We start from the raw sequence: 13793 nt of genomic DNA on the forward strand, positions 1-13793 counted from the left end.
CTCCTCAAGGTCTCAGTGCCTCGGCTCATGGTTGCCCTCGGAGCCTGCAGCCGAGGATGCCACATCCGCCATGCCGGACTCATGGGAGACGGCCGACATCGACGAGGCCATGAGCTGGCTCATCCTCCCCGTGCGTTGTGTATCCTCCTCGCGGGACCTCGTCTTCTCTGTGAAGAAGATGGATGCGACTCCTCAATGCCACATGGCACGGGTGGTGGAGTGCATCCACTCGGCTGTCCTCGCTCGACCCACCGTCGTCGCGCGTCGCCGTCTTTGGCTTCTGCAGGCTCTTTGGCGGCGATGACAAGGGCAGGAATGGCAGTTGCTTCCAAAGCCAAGGGATGTGCCACTGATCTCGTTCGTACCTCCTGCTCCAGGTAACGGCGGCGGTTGAGTTTATTTGGCAGTAACATCCTGTTATTTTTCACCCCTTCTCGTGATTTGTTGTTAGCAGGTGCTTATGGCTGAGGTTAAGCGCAACCATGGAGGAGGGATGCGATGTGACGAGGTATGGAACGGGGAGCAGCCGAAGCAGAGATTGGATCAAAGAGATTTAGACGTACAAGAAGTTGTGAAGTTGGTACATGCCAATATTTGTTTTCAATTTTTTTTGTGATTACAAAAACTTGCATGTCCATTTTTCCCTTGAGCCTCCATCGTTTTATTCTTTCACCAGTACAACATATCTCCATTTTCTGCCTCTGAATAATCATTATGATATAGGTCACTGAAACTCTTAGGGGGTTTGTTACTTGCGAGTTGCGATGGGCGTTCATGAACACACCTTGTCATTGGAAAAACACGCAGGACTATGAATTTCCGTATTGCTCTGTGCTCTAGGTTGTATCCTTTTTAATGCAATCTAGGTATGTATCCTTATCTTTTGTTAACCAAATGACCAGCTTGCTTTAACCTATAACGAAATATGGTATCTATTCTTGACAGAAATCTGGTGGGAATTAAATATGGTGTTTTCACCCTCATATATTGTGATTTTCCTATTTTATGGTTATTTAACTATTTTAAAACTTCATATGCTCCTTGCAGTGATTGGATAATTTCCACAAACTAGCTAAAAGAAAGCGTCCGAGAAGGGCTCACCTCCCGCTCCATCTCCTCTGTTGCCTCCTCGCGCTCTGCAGCGGCGTCTCGATCCCCGAGGTCGTCGCCTTCTTCAACCACATTGCCCCTTCCATTGCTAATTAGCTCCCTGTTAGTGAGAATGGTGATAAGTCTATCAGAATCCTATGTGCTTCTGAGCTCATTGGTTCAGTTATTGGGAAAAGTGGGGCTAATGTTAGGCGGGTAGAGCAGCAGACTGGTGCTCGCATTAAAGTTCAAGAGATTGACAAAGATGCTTCTGGAGAAAGGCTGATCATTGTTTCATCTAATGAGGTAACAATGCAGCTGGTTTCGAGTTGCCAACCACTTTCTTGCACCAATACTCACAATTTTATCTCCTTCTCATTCATCCAGATACCAACTGAACCAATATCCCCAACAATTGAGGCACTCATTTTGCTCCATGATAAAGTAAGTGCACCCTCTGAGAAACACCATTCAAGTACAACTGTACAAGGCTTGTTGTACCATCAAACAAAGTTGGTTGTATTCTTGGGGAAGGTGGGCAGGTGATTACTGAAATGAGAAGACGAACTGGGGCTGAAATTCGAGTTTACTCGAAGGCAGATAAACCAAAATACTTGTTTTTATTATCTAGACCATTTATTTGTTAACTTTTGTTGTACCTGTATATTTGTTCCAAGCTTTCAGGTTGCAGGGCCTCCAGCTATTGCAAGAGGAGCCCTCACAGAGATTGCTTCAAGGCTTAGAACTAGGACTTTGAGAGATATAAGTACTGCCAATAATCCTCCACCTTTTGCCCCTTCCGATGATCCTCCTGGAATTCTGAACACAGTGTATATGAATATTCTGCTCGCCTCTCCTCTCCTAAAGGCCATTTTAAAGGACGCGACTGCAGTATAGTCATGCTTCACTTTAACCTTAACTATCTGAATTTATACCGCCTTTAGCTGGCTGGGAAAAAAGGCATGGGTATTTATTTGTGAAGTTGTGACTATCTTACCATTCCAAGTAGTTGTTTACCTGAGAAAATCTTGGATGAGGACAACTGTGTTTTATGTACTAATAATAGCCAGCAAACTCTGTTATCGTTAAAGTCACTATTTGTTGTACTTTGCTATTGTTCTCCAACCGTTTATTTAAAAGCATTCTCGTGATTTGTTGTTAGCAGGTGCTTATGGCTGAGGTTAAGCGCAACCATGGAGGAGGGATGCGATGTGATGAGGTATGGAACGGGGAGCAGCCGAAGCAGAGATTGGATCAAAGAGATTTAGACGTACAAGAAGTTGTGAAGTTGGTACATGCCAATATTTGTTTTCAATTTTTTTTTGTGATTACAAAAACTTGCATGTCCATTTTTCCCTTGAGCCTCCATCGTTTTATTCTTTCACCAGTACAACATATCTCCATTTTCTGCCTCTGAATAATCATTATGATATAGGTCGTTGAAACTCTTAGGGGGTTTGTTACTTGCGAGTTGCGATGGGCGTTCATGAACACACCTTGTCATTGGAAAAACACGCAGGACTATGAATTTCTGTATTGCTCTGTGCTCTAGGTTGTATCCTTTTTAATGCAATCTAGGTATGTATCCTTATCTTTTGTTAACCAAATGACCAGCTTGCTTTAACCTATAACGAAATATGGTATCTATTCTTGACAGAAATCTGGTGGGAATTAAATATGGTGTTTTCACCCTCATATATTGTGATTTTCCTATTTTATGGTTATTTAACTATTTTAAAACTTCATATGCTCCTTGCAGTGATTGGATAATTTCCACAAACTAGCTAAAAGAAAGCGTCCGAGAAGGGCTCACCTCCCGCTCCATCTCCTCTGTTGCCTCCTCGCGCTCTGCAGCGGCGTCTCGATCCCCGAGGTCGTCGCCTTCTTCAACCACATTGCCCCTTCCATTGCTAATTAGCTCCCTGTTAGTGAGAATGGTGATAAGTCTATCAGAATCCTATGTGCTTCTGAGCTCATTGGTTCAGTTATTGGGAAAAGTGGGGCTAATGTTAGGCGGGTAGAGCAGCAGACTGGTGCTCGCATTAAAGTTCAAGAGATTGACAAAGATGCTTCTGGAGAAAGGCTGATCATTGTTTCATCTAACGAGGTAACAATGCAGCTGGTTTCGAGTTGCCAACCACTTTCTTGCACCAATACTCACAATTTATCTCCTTCTCATTCATCCAGATACCAACTGAACCAATATCCCCAACAATTGAGGCACTCATTTTGCTCCATGATAAAGTAAGTGCACCCTCTGAGAAACACCATTCAAGTACAACTGTACAAGGCTTGTTGTACCATCAAACAAAGTTGGTTGTATTCTTGGGGAAGGTGGGCAGGTGATTACTGAAATGAGAAGACGAACTGGGGCTGAAATTCGAGTTTACTCGAAGGCAGATAAACCAAAATACTTGTTTTTATTATCTAGACCATTTATTTGTTAACTTTTGTTGTACCTGTATATTTGTTCCAAGCTTTCAGGTTGCAGGGCCTCCAGCTATTGCAAGAGGAGCCCTCACAGAGATTGCTTCAAGGCTTAGAACTAGGACTTTGAGAGATACAAGTACTGCCAATAATCCTCCACCTTTTGCCCCTTCCGATGATCCTCCTGGAATTCTGAACACAGTGTATATGAATATTCTGCTCGCCTCTCCTCTCCTAAAGGCCATTTTAAAGGACGCGACTGCAGTATAGTCATGCTTCACTTTAACCTTAACTATCTGAATTTATACTGCCTATAGCTGGCTGGGAAAAAAAGGCATGGGTATTTATTTGTGAAGTTGTGACTATCTGACAATTCCAAGTAGTTGTTTACCTGAGAAAATCTTGGATGAGGACAACTGTGTTTTATGAACTAATAATAGCCAGCAAACTCTGTTATCGTTAAAGTCACTATTTGTTGTACTTTGATATTGTTCTCCAACCGTTTATTTAAAAGCATTCTTTTTTTAGCACCTGTATATACCATTGTTCTCCTGGCATAATATGTCTTGATGTCTAACAGTAAATCTGTTTATTTCTTTAACTAGGTTTGAATTTTCTATATGACTTCCTTTTTTGCAGGCACAAGTGGTCTTTGGAATGGTGGAAACACCAAAAACTGTATGTAAACTAATTTCTTGATCTTCTCTTAACATAAATATCTGGCCTGCTAATCAACAATATAATTTTTTTATCACATGCCTTCTGTTCTACAGACACAGGCTTTGGACATGGTCCAACCCATAGCAGTGCCAACAGCACCTTCCTCAGTCAAAACTACTGCACCAGATCATGTCAGCTTGCCCCCGCCCCCATTACCTGCTAACCAGCAGAGTGTTGCTCAACTTTCTGCCCCGTTTCTACTCCTCTTGACCAGCATTAATTTGGCGCTACTATCTACCTTGATTTACTAGCAAGACATTAACCTTTGTATTAATTTTGGAACTGGGTAATGTGAATTTGGGTGTCAAAATTTAGATTCTGAAGTTGCTCATTTCCTGGAAACAATATTTGTTCATTTTTATTTTTTTAATTATCACAACCACTATGATCTACTCCCTCTATTACAGAGTTTAAGATGTTTTTTCCTTAAGTCAAACTATGTATTACCAGAAAACTAAGCAAATTGGCAATCAAACTAACTAATTAGTGAGGGGTAAGTTAGTCTAATTGCCAGACTCCTTATTTGGTTCTAAAATTGCATGGATGCCTTGTATTTCAGGATGCATGGAGTGTTTTTTGTTGTAGTTATCTATTCTATCTGATAGCTACTTGTGCCATTCTCTCAAAAGGAACAACGTTTCTTTCTATAATAGAGAATATGATGAGCGTTTTACTATTGGAACTTCATATGCTACCTTTTTCAGTGTCATTTCTATCTTTGCATATTTTCAAATTACATGTCATCCTACAGTAGTGGATGCTTCATCATAACTGATCAGTTAAATTATCTAAAACAAGTAGCTAAATATAATTAGTAGTAAAAATTACAGATTTAAGGGTTTAGAAGTAACATGTATTTGGTGTTAGTGTTAGTTTTTTACACATGTGAAAGCTATTTGCTTGAGTACATAGATCTCTGCAGATGATAAAATAATACTAGGCTTGATAGTATTGTCCATCATTTGCTTCAGTACATAAATAATACTAGGGTTTATAGGCGTGATTGGTGCAAGGTGATTCTTCTCTGCGACGGCAACACCACCAGCTCCTAGGAGGTGTTGCGGCTCCTCTGCAACTGCACATATCTTGGTTAGCTGAGGTTGATAGATGGTGTGGTGTTCACCATGAAGAGCCTACAAGGAGCTCAAGATCTTGTAAAAGGTAAGTCCCCCTGTTTCTTCACTAACCAAAAAACGCTAATCCCTAAGGCTTGCTATCCTATTGATGGTTGGTCTAATACCATTACAATTGTGTGTTTCTTACTGGAATAATATGGTTTTGAAGAATGTTTTGTGTTGATATCCATTTTTTGGGATAGAAAATAAAATAACATGCTTAAAAGTTTATAATCAAACAAATGCATACACTGGTGTAATTGTTCTCTTCCAAATTATGATTCACAATGGTAGCTCCTGCTCCCAGACTCACTTCTGTCACCAATAGCATACCTTAGCTCCTGCTCCCAGACTCACCATTACTTTTTATTAGCCGTCGTCCATTCAGGCTGCTCCGCATTATGAAATGCAAGAAGGTGACGATGCTTTTGGTCTGGACCTAGCTCGAGCTTTGGATGGTAAACGGGTGTATATATATGGTTTAGTTTTAGTTATAGTAAACTATTGTTGCTCTTCGAACCGAGATTATTGTGCCATTTGTCAGGTTCTGGTGGTGCAGCCGAAATAGCATGTTTTTAAGTGTTTGCCGTTAGTATTTAGAAGACAATGCCAGGCCTACTGCTTTTCTTTATTTCCAAGAGGGAGACGAAGCAGATGGGTTCTTGTCTTCACTTCCCTTTTCCATACGCGACAGAGCTACTGCAAGGTACACATTTCAGTTGGTCGGTTCTCCAATGATAGCCCAAAAACCAAATCAACAACTCCACTGTGAACTCTGCAACCAAGTTCATCAGACACTCCTCCCCTCCCCTATACAACCCACCTTTTAACCAACTCTCGAAAATGGATTCATTTGTCAATAAGAGGAGATAATATGAATGCTTGTGTGCAACATCTGGCTGACGTATCCATACTCTTCAAATGTGCAACTTAATCAATCATTCAGATGATAGATACTATATTTAAGATGTCACTCTGTGGGCTAAAAAGCTACGAACCACTGATTAGAAAACAGTAATCCCTCCAGTCTAAGTACTTATCACCATTCACTTTCTGTGTTCTTCAAGTTCTAACTCTGACCATTATTTTTTCTTATAATAGTATGAGTTATAATCTCTAATACGCATGGTATTATGAAGATATCTTTCAAGAAAAAATACACATATGGTTTTTATGTTGCCAAACTAAATATTCTGATCAGCCTACAGTCTAAGTACTTGTCACCTTTCACTTTCTGTGTTCTTCAAGTTCTAACTTTGACAATTATTTTTTTCTTATAGTAGTATGAGTTATAATCTCTAATACACATGGTATTATGAAGATAGCTTTCAAGAAAAATACATATATGGTTTTTATGTTGCCAAACTAAATATTCTGAAAACTATTGGCAACATAAAATTTAATAGTTTGACCATATTTTGGCAAAAGCCTCAAGTATTTGTAACTCGAGGAAGTTGTATCTAGCTAGAAAGATGAAATTGGGGATGAGCACTTGTACTCCAAATTTACTGAGCTTGCTGGGCGTAACTCAAGCAAGTAGCAGTAACACTTCCTTCTTACAAAAAAATAAATAGCGAATTTATTTTCTTTTTTTAACACAATAGTTAAAATATATATTCTGCAACACATAGGTAGCAGTAACACTCTTCTTATGTCCCAAACATATGGGATAGTGAGGTCAGGCGGTACCAAATAGTGATAACGGCTCTGCATTTCTACATTGGGAAATTCAAATTGAATTATTGTACATGACTACATGTTTCGAGTACAAGAGGTCTAGGTTGTCAACGAATCAAAGGACTGAATCGTACGTATGCTGGTGTACAATATGATACTACAGTTAGAGGTGATCATTCTTTTTGTATCTCAAGCTCGTCTATCAAAATGATTGATTGTGAAACTAAGACGACGAAATATTTACCATTGTAATTTACATAAGATGATTGTTTAACAGAATTCCTTACATATGAGATTGCGCCATCAGTAAGTAATACCCTTCTATTATCATAATGAATGTCACTTGACAACATTCTCTTTTAGTCGCCTGTACAGTACAGTACACTGTACATGGATCTTTGCTTCAGTACATAGATCTTTGCTTCAGTACACTGTACATAGATCTTTGCTTCAGTACACTGTACTGTTGGCTGCTAAATTGTGGCTATTTTTGTCCAATTTCATGGCCAAATTTTGGTGACGCTTTGTCATTCTTCGAACATATACTTCATAATATATCTGCAATTCAGATTTCTAAAGCATTGTGTGTGGCACAAAACTGCATGGATATAATTCAGTTACTACCTGCATTTGTTGCTCCATTCAGAAAATTAGGTATGTTGACCTACTCATAATTGCCATCGCCACATATTCCTTGGTAAAACTCTCATCTTGATTGGTTTGGAGTTGTGTTATGTGTATTTGTAAAATTCTCATCTTAATTGTCACTGCCAGATAGTGTATTTTAAGTTATGTTGTGTAGATTTACTTGAGTTATTAACTGCGCTCAGAACTACCTCCTGTTATGGCAAACTTCTGTCTTCCTGGAGTGCTGGATATTAGAACCACCATGATAACTCATTTCTTCTTAGAGCCATGTCTTATTACTATGGATGCACATACTTGTGTTTGGGTCTTCTGAAGGTATCCTTTTCTTTTCATTGAAGTTGTTGAATTGAGAAAAGGTTGTTGCTAGATGTTAACTCCGAGATTCATGGCATATAAAATTCAGTGTCCTTTTGTACTCACCTCAGGCAACTATTTTATTCGTCGTAGTGGGATGTCAACATTACTGCTTTTGCAGTCATAGAGGGGCCTTTATGATGTAAGCTACAAACACGACTACTTATTGTTTTAAGGCAACGACTGCTATGCAAGCAGTCCTTTGCAAGCGTGCAAGTGTACAAATAGATTTTACTTATAATGTGTTGCATAATAGGACTAAGCTTTAGGGGTGTGCTTTTGTACCAACGGTAGTAATTGGTTAGTATCTGATGATCTTCATGAGAAATATGACATCATTATATGGTTGTATTTGGTAGCACCTGATGCAATGAATAGTGACACTTAGTTGATGTTTTGTTATTCTTTTTCAGATGTGAAGACCAAGTAGGAGAACAACTCATGGGGCGTAAGCAGATTTTCTAGAAGAGGAGAGCCGCACTTGATGACTTCGATAGGTTCAAAGTCATGCTGGCAAAGGTCGAGGTCAAGAACCTCGCTATCAAATGTTTAGTTCGTGTTGGCACTATTTATATTGCTCCCTCACACCTTTTTCTTTATGTAAACAGAGGGGTGGTACTATCAGGCAAGAGCTCGCAAAGTTGAAGAAGGCACCCATGGCTTAATGGTTATCTTTTAGTGGATGTCATGTTAGAGTTTTTGGTTCTAAGTTGGATTAGCAATTCGATTGAGTGTCGATAAAGACAGAAGTACTAATATGTTCCCTGTGAATACATTTCAAACTTTATCAAGCATGGGTGTGCTCTAGATATTTTATCGTGAATGATATATAATATATAAGGTAGCTTGCGTCAAATGTGTGATTTGTACCATTTTTGTTTTGTTTAAACATTGGCATAATCTATTTTGCGATATTGTCAAGGTTGATATATTTTTTTGGGATTATAACACGTGCAAATGTAGCTATTTGTGTGAGAAGACGTGTGATCGACTCTTTTTTTATATAGATAGCATTGAGATCAACTGTTTGTATATATCTTGTCATAACATTTTTACTTCGTAGCAACGCACGAGCGTTCACCTATTTGTATATAAGTTATCATGATATTTATAAGTTACCGTTGCAACGCATGGACACTCACCTAGTTAGTTTATTACTACAGTAGTGTCCTGAATATATAGTAGTTTGATGTCTTCATGGTGCGTGGCTGAATGGGCGTAGTTGTGTCCTTGGGGACAATGAATTGAAGTCCCAATGAAGTTGCTGCCGCTGTAGTAATAACTCTGTTGTCTGAACTCCCGCCCTTCGTTACGGTACAAATTCCTGCCGAACATGCTGAACTCTGTTGTCTGAAACTCTGAACTGCCTACACTACGCTGAGCCTAGATCTAGCAGCGTCCGTAAAGCCTTGTCATGTGACAGATAAGCCAACAAGCTAGCTTCATGTGCTCTCTGTACTGTATGCCTACGCGCGTGCCTGCTTGTTGCTTACTGTTTGTCCAACGTTCACACAGGCCAAGCCACAAGATAAACTTTTGGTTTAGGGTCTAGCCTAGAAAACCGGTGCCTGGTTAAGAAACGTAGTAGCCACGTCTTGAAAAAAGCGGCAACGGGGTAGCACGATCCTTGTACTTGCCGAACGAGAGAACACTTCATCTTCGGCAAGCAACGCACCCGCATCGTCGCTTTTGGTATAGTGCAGTGCGGTGCGGTGCAGTGGCTGTGATCTTTGGTAAAGGCAACCATCAGCAACTCATGTTCGTTGGCACCGAACATGTCGCTAGGTCAGCTAGAAGCCTAGAACCTCTCTGTTTTTTTTACATGATCATTGATCCGTCGTGTGGTCACTTTTGAGTATGGATGACTGCGTTTTCTTGAATTGTGTCTTAGACGTAGCGGCCGAGCAAGGCGTGTTATGAATCAATACGACATAAAGTAGATTAAACATAGAGAAGATACAGATTTAATATAAAAAACCTCTCCAAGGTGAAGTGTAAAAAATCACGGGCACCGGCCACCAACAATCTCACTATTTTCAGGTGGTTACAGATCGCAGAAAACTTACAATGAGATAACTATCTTCTGCGGATTACAAGTGTATTTATAGGAGTAAAACCCTAAACTAAGTAGTGAACGATCCGTACCGCGGGTCCAGTGTCCCTGCAACGGGCAACCCAAGCCTCCCGAGACAAGTCTTCGCTCGCTAACTTGACCACCTTCTTCAGAATTTAGATCACAAATTCAACAAGGCATAACAATTCAGAGGTTTGAATCGAGAAAAGGTAGTTACTAAAGCCTAGAACCTCTGTTTTTTTATTCTGACCATGAACAACTTAAAAGCATTACCAAACATGGGGCTCGGTCGCTGAATCACCTCTCAAAAGGTGGCAATAAGTAGCATGGTCTTTGTACTTACCGAGCAACAGCACTTCTTCGTTAAGCAACTGAAAAGGAGGATCAACCGCGTTACTGTAGAACTGCATCATTGCCGCATCGCTGTCCGCGAAAGTGTAGTAGTGGCGGTGAAGTAGCCGGAGCTACAAGGAATATGTGCTGTTGCTGAAGAACACGTTGCCCACCAGTCGTCCTGTTCTGTTGGCATGATCCAAGACCGATCATGTGACCATATCCCCGCCAGATCTTGGCTACATTCTCGGGAGCTTTCACAGAAATGCAACGGTAGCGTTTGCATTTTTACAGGGATGGCAAACACGGACTGCATTGCTACAGAGCCTGGCAGCAGCAGGAACCGGGAAAACGCAGTATATGGTGTCCCAAGGACACAGCTTTGTCTCCGTTATTTACAGAACAAAATCGCAGCTGGGAATGAGATAGATAGCATAGCACACGTCGAGCGAGAAGAACTCCAGTTCATACTCCATAGTTTCGTAGCCTATACAAACATGCGGTGTGCAAGTGCCGTAGCCTAGAGACGCTATACAGACATACTCTGTACCATGGTCGCAAAATTAGCCTTCTTCAACCCCGACCCCGAGCAGCACAAAGAGCGTTGCCGCCAGGCCGCTGCTCCGCGCTACTCTCCCTTGGCTGGAATCACGAGGGGGCTCCTCACGATGTAGTCGTCGGAGACCCACTTGAGGTTGCCCTCGGCGCCGGCGACGTTGGGCTGGCCGGCCCACCGCACCGTCACCGTGAAGCTCTGCTTCTCGTCCAGCGCCGTGAACCGGAGCGTCGGCGGCTGCACGGTCACCGACACGTCCTTGGGCATGTCCACCACCGCGGTGTACACGGAGCTCGCCTTCCCCACGTTGGTCACCGTGCGGTTCACCGCGATGGGCTGGGCCAGCAGGTTGACGATGAGGGACGGGTAGTTCAGCTCGGCTTCGGTGACGGCCCTGAGGCCGCCGCAGGCGACGGGGCGGTGGGCGATCTCCGTGACGCCGTCGTCGCCCAGCCCCAGCCCGCAGAGGTAGGGGATGTAGTCGTCGGCGCGGAGGTCGTAGACCAGGCCCGGGTCGAATGCGAGCGCCGGGTTCACGTAGCCCGCGCCCAGGGCGTAGAAGGTGGCGTGCCGGTACTGCTCGTCCTTGATGGGCAGCCCCGTGCGGTCCACCGCGTCGGACGTCGTCATCATCGCCGACTTGATCGCCGCGGGCGACCAGTCCGGGTGCAGGCTCTTGAGGAGCGCGGCGACGCCGCTCAGGTGCGGCGTCGACATGGACGTCCCGGACTCGACGAAGAAGGACAGGTCGGCCCCGCCGTCGGAGAACTCCGTGTGCGAGTCGCTCGGCGCCCACGCCGCGAGGATGTTCATTCCGGGCCCCGTGATGTCCGGCTTCAGGATCCCCGGGCTCGCCTTGCTCGGCCCGCGGGACGAGAAGAAGGTGACCGCCGGCGACGGGTACGAGCCGATAATCGTCCCCTTGAAGTCGATGCTCGCCGTCCCGTTGGCCGTGGAGTTCAAGTAGGCCAGGATCTTGGACCCGGACTCGTAGCTGACGTGCGAAGCCGGGAGGACGTGCGCGTCGGCGAAGGTGGTGTACCCCTCCGCCTCCTTGTTCATGACGATCATGCCCACGCCGCCGTACGCCGCCACGGTCTGGCCCGCCTCGACGCGGTCGCTCAGGCCCCTGCTCTCGCACAGCACCACCTTGCCAGCCACCTCGGCGCCGCGCAGCACGCTGCAGTCGCGGCTCGCGTCGAAGCCGTCCGCGCCGGGGTACACCAGCGGGACCGGGTCCGCGGCGGAGTTGTTCCTCGGCTGGAACAGGGACTCGCCGTGGAACTCCTCGCCGTTGCCGAGCTTGACATTGGTCCGTATCGCGCGGTCCATGGTGCCCGCCGCGACGGTGAGCATCCACGGCGCGCCGTTGCCGACCGTGCCGGGCTCTGGCCCCGCGTTGCCCGCGGCGCAGCTGACGAAGATGCCTCGCTCCGTGGCCTTGAACGCCGCGATGGCGATGGGGTCGTAGTTGAACTGCGTGCCCGAGTAGGCGCCGATGGAGAAGGACAGCACGTCGACGCCGTCCTTGACGGCGGCGTCCAGCCCGGCGATGATGTCCATGATGGAGCAGCGGCTGCGCGTGCACACCTTGTAGATGGAGAGGTGCGCGTGCGGCGCCATCCCGGACGCCGTGCCGTCCGCGTTGCCCCTGATGTTGGCGTTCTCCACGAAGTTGCCGGCGGCCGTGCTGGCCGTGTGCGTGCCGTGGCCCGCGTCGTCGACGGGCGGCGCCGTCGAGTTCACCGCCGCGCTCCCGAACGCGCGCGCCCCGATGATCTTGTTGTTGCATCCGCCCCCGGCGATGCTCTTGAACTCGCAGGTCCCCTTCCACCCCTTGGGCGGCGGCTGGAGCCCGTCGTCGCCGAAGGACGGGTGGCTGGGCAGGATCCCCGTGTCCAGGATCCCAATCACCACCCCGCGCCCGAATCCGGAGCGGCTCCAGAAGCCCTCGTTCCCCAGGTGGAGGCCGAGGAAGCCCGGCGAGCGGGTGGTGGCGAGCGGCAGGAACACCTCCGGGTACAGCCGCACGCACCCGTCCGTGGCCCTCAGCGCCTCTGCCTCCTCGTCCGTGAGCCGCGCGGCGAAGCCGGTGAAGACGTCGCTATAGGAGTATATGATCTGCGGGCCTTCGTCGGCCGTGGAGTCCAGCCCTGCCGCCGCCTGCTGCAGGAACGAGCGGTGCCACCCGTCGACGGAGCCGTCGGTGGCTTCCCGGGGCCGGAGGTGCACGATGTAGTTCTTCCTCTCCTGCAGGAACGCCGCGCCGCGGAGAGCAAGGGACAGGAGCAGCAGCAGGGTGGCGCGACACCACCGTGACTTGTTCATCCCCATCAGCGGAGGCGGCGCGGCGCCACAGATGCTAGGCGGTCGCCGGTAGCTTGCGGGGCAATGTGTATGCGGGCGAAGGGCAGAAGGGGAGTGAGGGTGGGGCGTGGCCGTGGGTGGCGGCGACGAGGCGATCTGCGGGAGTTTTTATGAGGCTGCTGCGAGGTGTGTGTGTGTGTGTGTGGGAGTGGAGCGACGGGCGCACAGTGGCACTGGCAGTGAGCTGGAGGGTAGAGGGCCCTGGTTTTAACTTTTAAATGATGGGAAAAACCAAAAACGCATCGGCGTGGGGGCGGGCGTACCCGGTGTCCGTCCGGCGTTCCTCCGGACCCTCGCCATGGATTGGGATTGCACCTTGCGGATGCGCCTGCGGTTCGTGTCACGGCTGTGCGTGTCTGTGCCAGGTCTCTCCGGGCTCGTGATGGCTGCTGGCTGGATCGGGTCCGGCGGAAGCGGAATAAAAATCCGGTGC

At 46.2% G+C, this 13793-nt stretch overlaps 2 protein-coding genes and 1 long non-coding RNA gene across 3 annotated transcripts; 2 read left to right on the forward strand and 1 right to left on the reverse strand.

The window, feature by feature from the left end:
- The first annotated feature begins 1215 nt into the window (after positions 1–1215).
- On the forward strand, positions 1216–1701 carry LOC103637243 (uncharacterized). The gene is made up of 3 exons (XR_558144.3): positions 1216–1395; positions 1477–1533; positions 1624–1701. It is a non-coding gene; the product is annotated as an uncharacterized lncRNA (long non-coding RNA).
- Positions 1702–2282: 581 nt separating this feature from the next.
- Positions 2283–3646, forward strand: LOC109941328 (RNA-binding KH domain-containing protein RCF3-like). The gene is made up of 5 exons (XM_035961480.1): positions 2283–2308; positions 3019–3196; positions 3277–3333; positions 3432–3505; positions 3574–3646. The coding sequence occupies exons 1-5, from the start codon at positions 2283–2285 to the stop codon at positions 3644–3646; spliced, it is 408 nt and encodes a 135-aa protein (XP_035817373.1).
- A 7236-nt stretch (positions 3647–10882) lies between these two features.
- Positions 10883–13439, reverse strand: LOC107197951 (Subtilisin-like protease). Its single transcript, NM_001320190.1, has one exon. The coding sequence runs from the start codon at positions 13325–13327 to the stop codon at positions 11066–11068; it is 2262 nt and encodes a 753-aa protein (NP_001307119.1). The 5' UTR covers positions 13328–13439; the 3' UTR covers positions 10883–11065.
- Positions 13440–13793: the final 354 nt, after the last annotated feature.

Source organism: Zea mays, chromosome 1 (genome assembly GCF_902167145.1).
Source record: "Zea mays cultivar B73 chromosome 1, Zm-B73-REFERENCE-NAM-5.0, whole genome shotgun sequence".
Taxonomy (NCBI): Eukaryota; Viridiplantae; Streptophyta; class Magnoliopsida; order Poales; family Poaceae; genus Zea; species Zea mays.

What these genes read in the sequence shown, in the direction of transcription:
- LOC109941328 (XM_035961480.1), top strand. Translation starts at nt 2,283, where the DNA reads ATGGAGGAGGGATGCGATGTGATGAG. An exon ending in GAGGGATGCGATGTGATGAG is followed by an intron (nt 2,309 to 3,018) that starts GTATGGAACGGG and finishes GCTCCCTGTTAG; the next exon opens with TGAGAATGGTGATAAGTCTA. An exon ending in GCAGATAAACCAAAATACTT is followed by an intron (nt 3,506 to 3,573) that starts GTTTTTATTATC and finishes CCAAGCTTTCAG; the next exon opens with GTTGCAGGGCCTCCAGCTAT.
- LOC107197951 (NM_001320190.1), bottom strand. Translation starts at nt 13,327, where the DNA reads ATGGGGATGAACAAGTCACGGTGGTGTCGCGCCACCCTGCTGCTGCTC.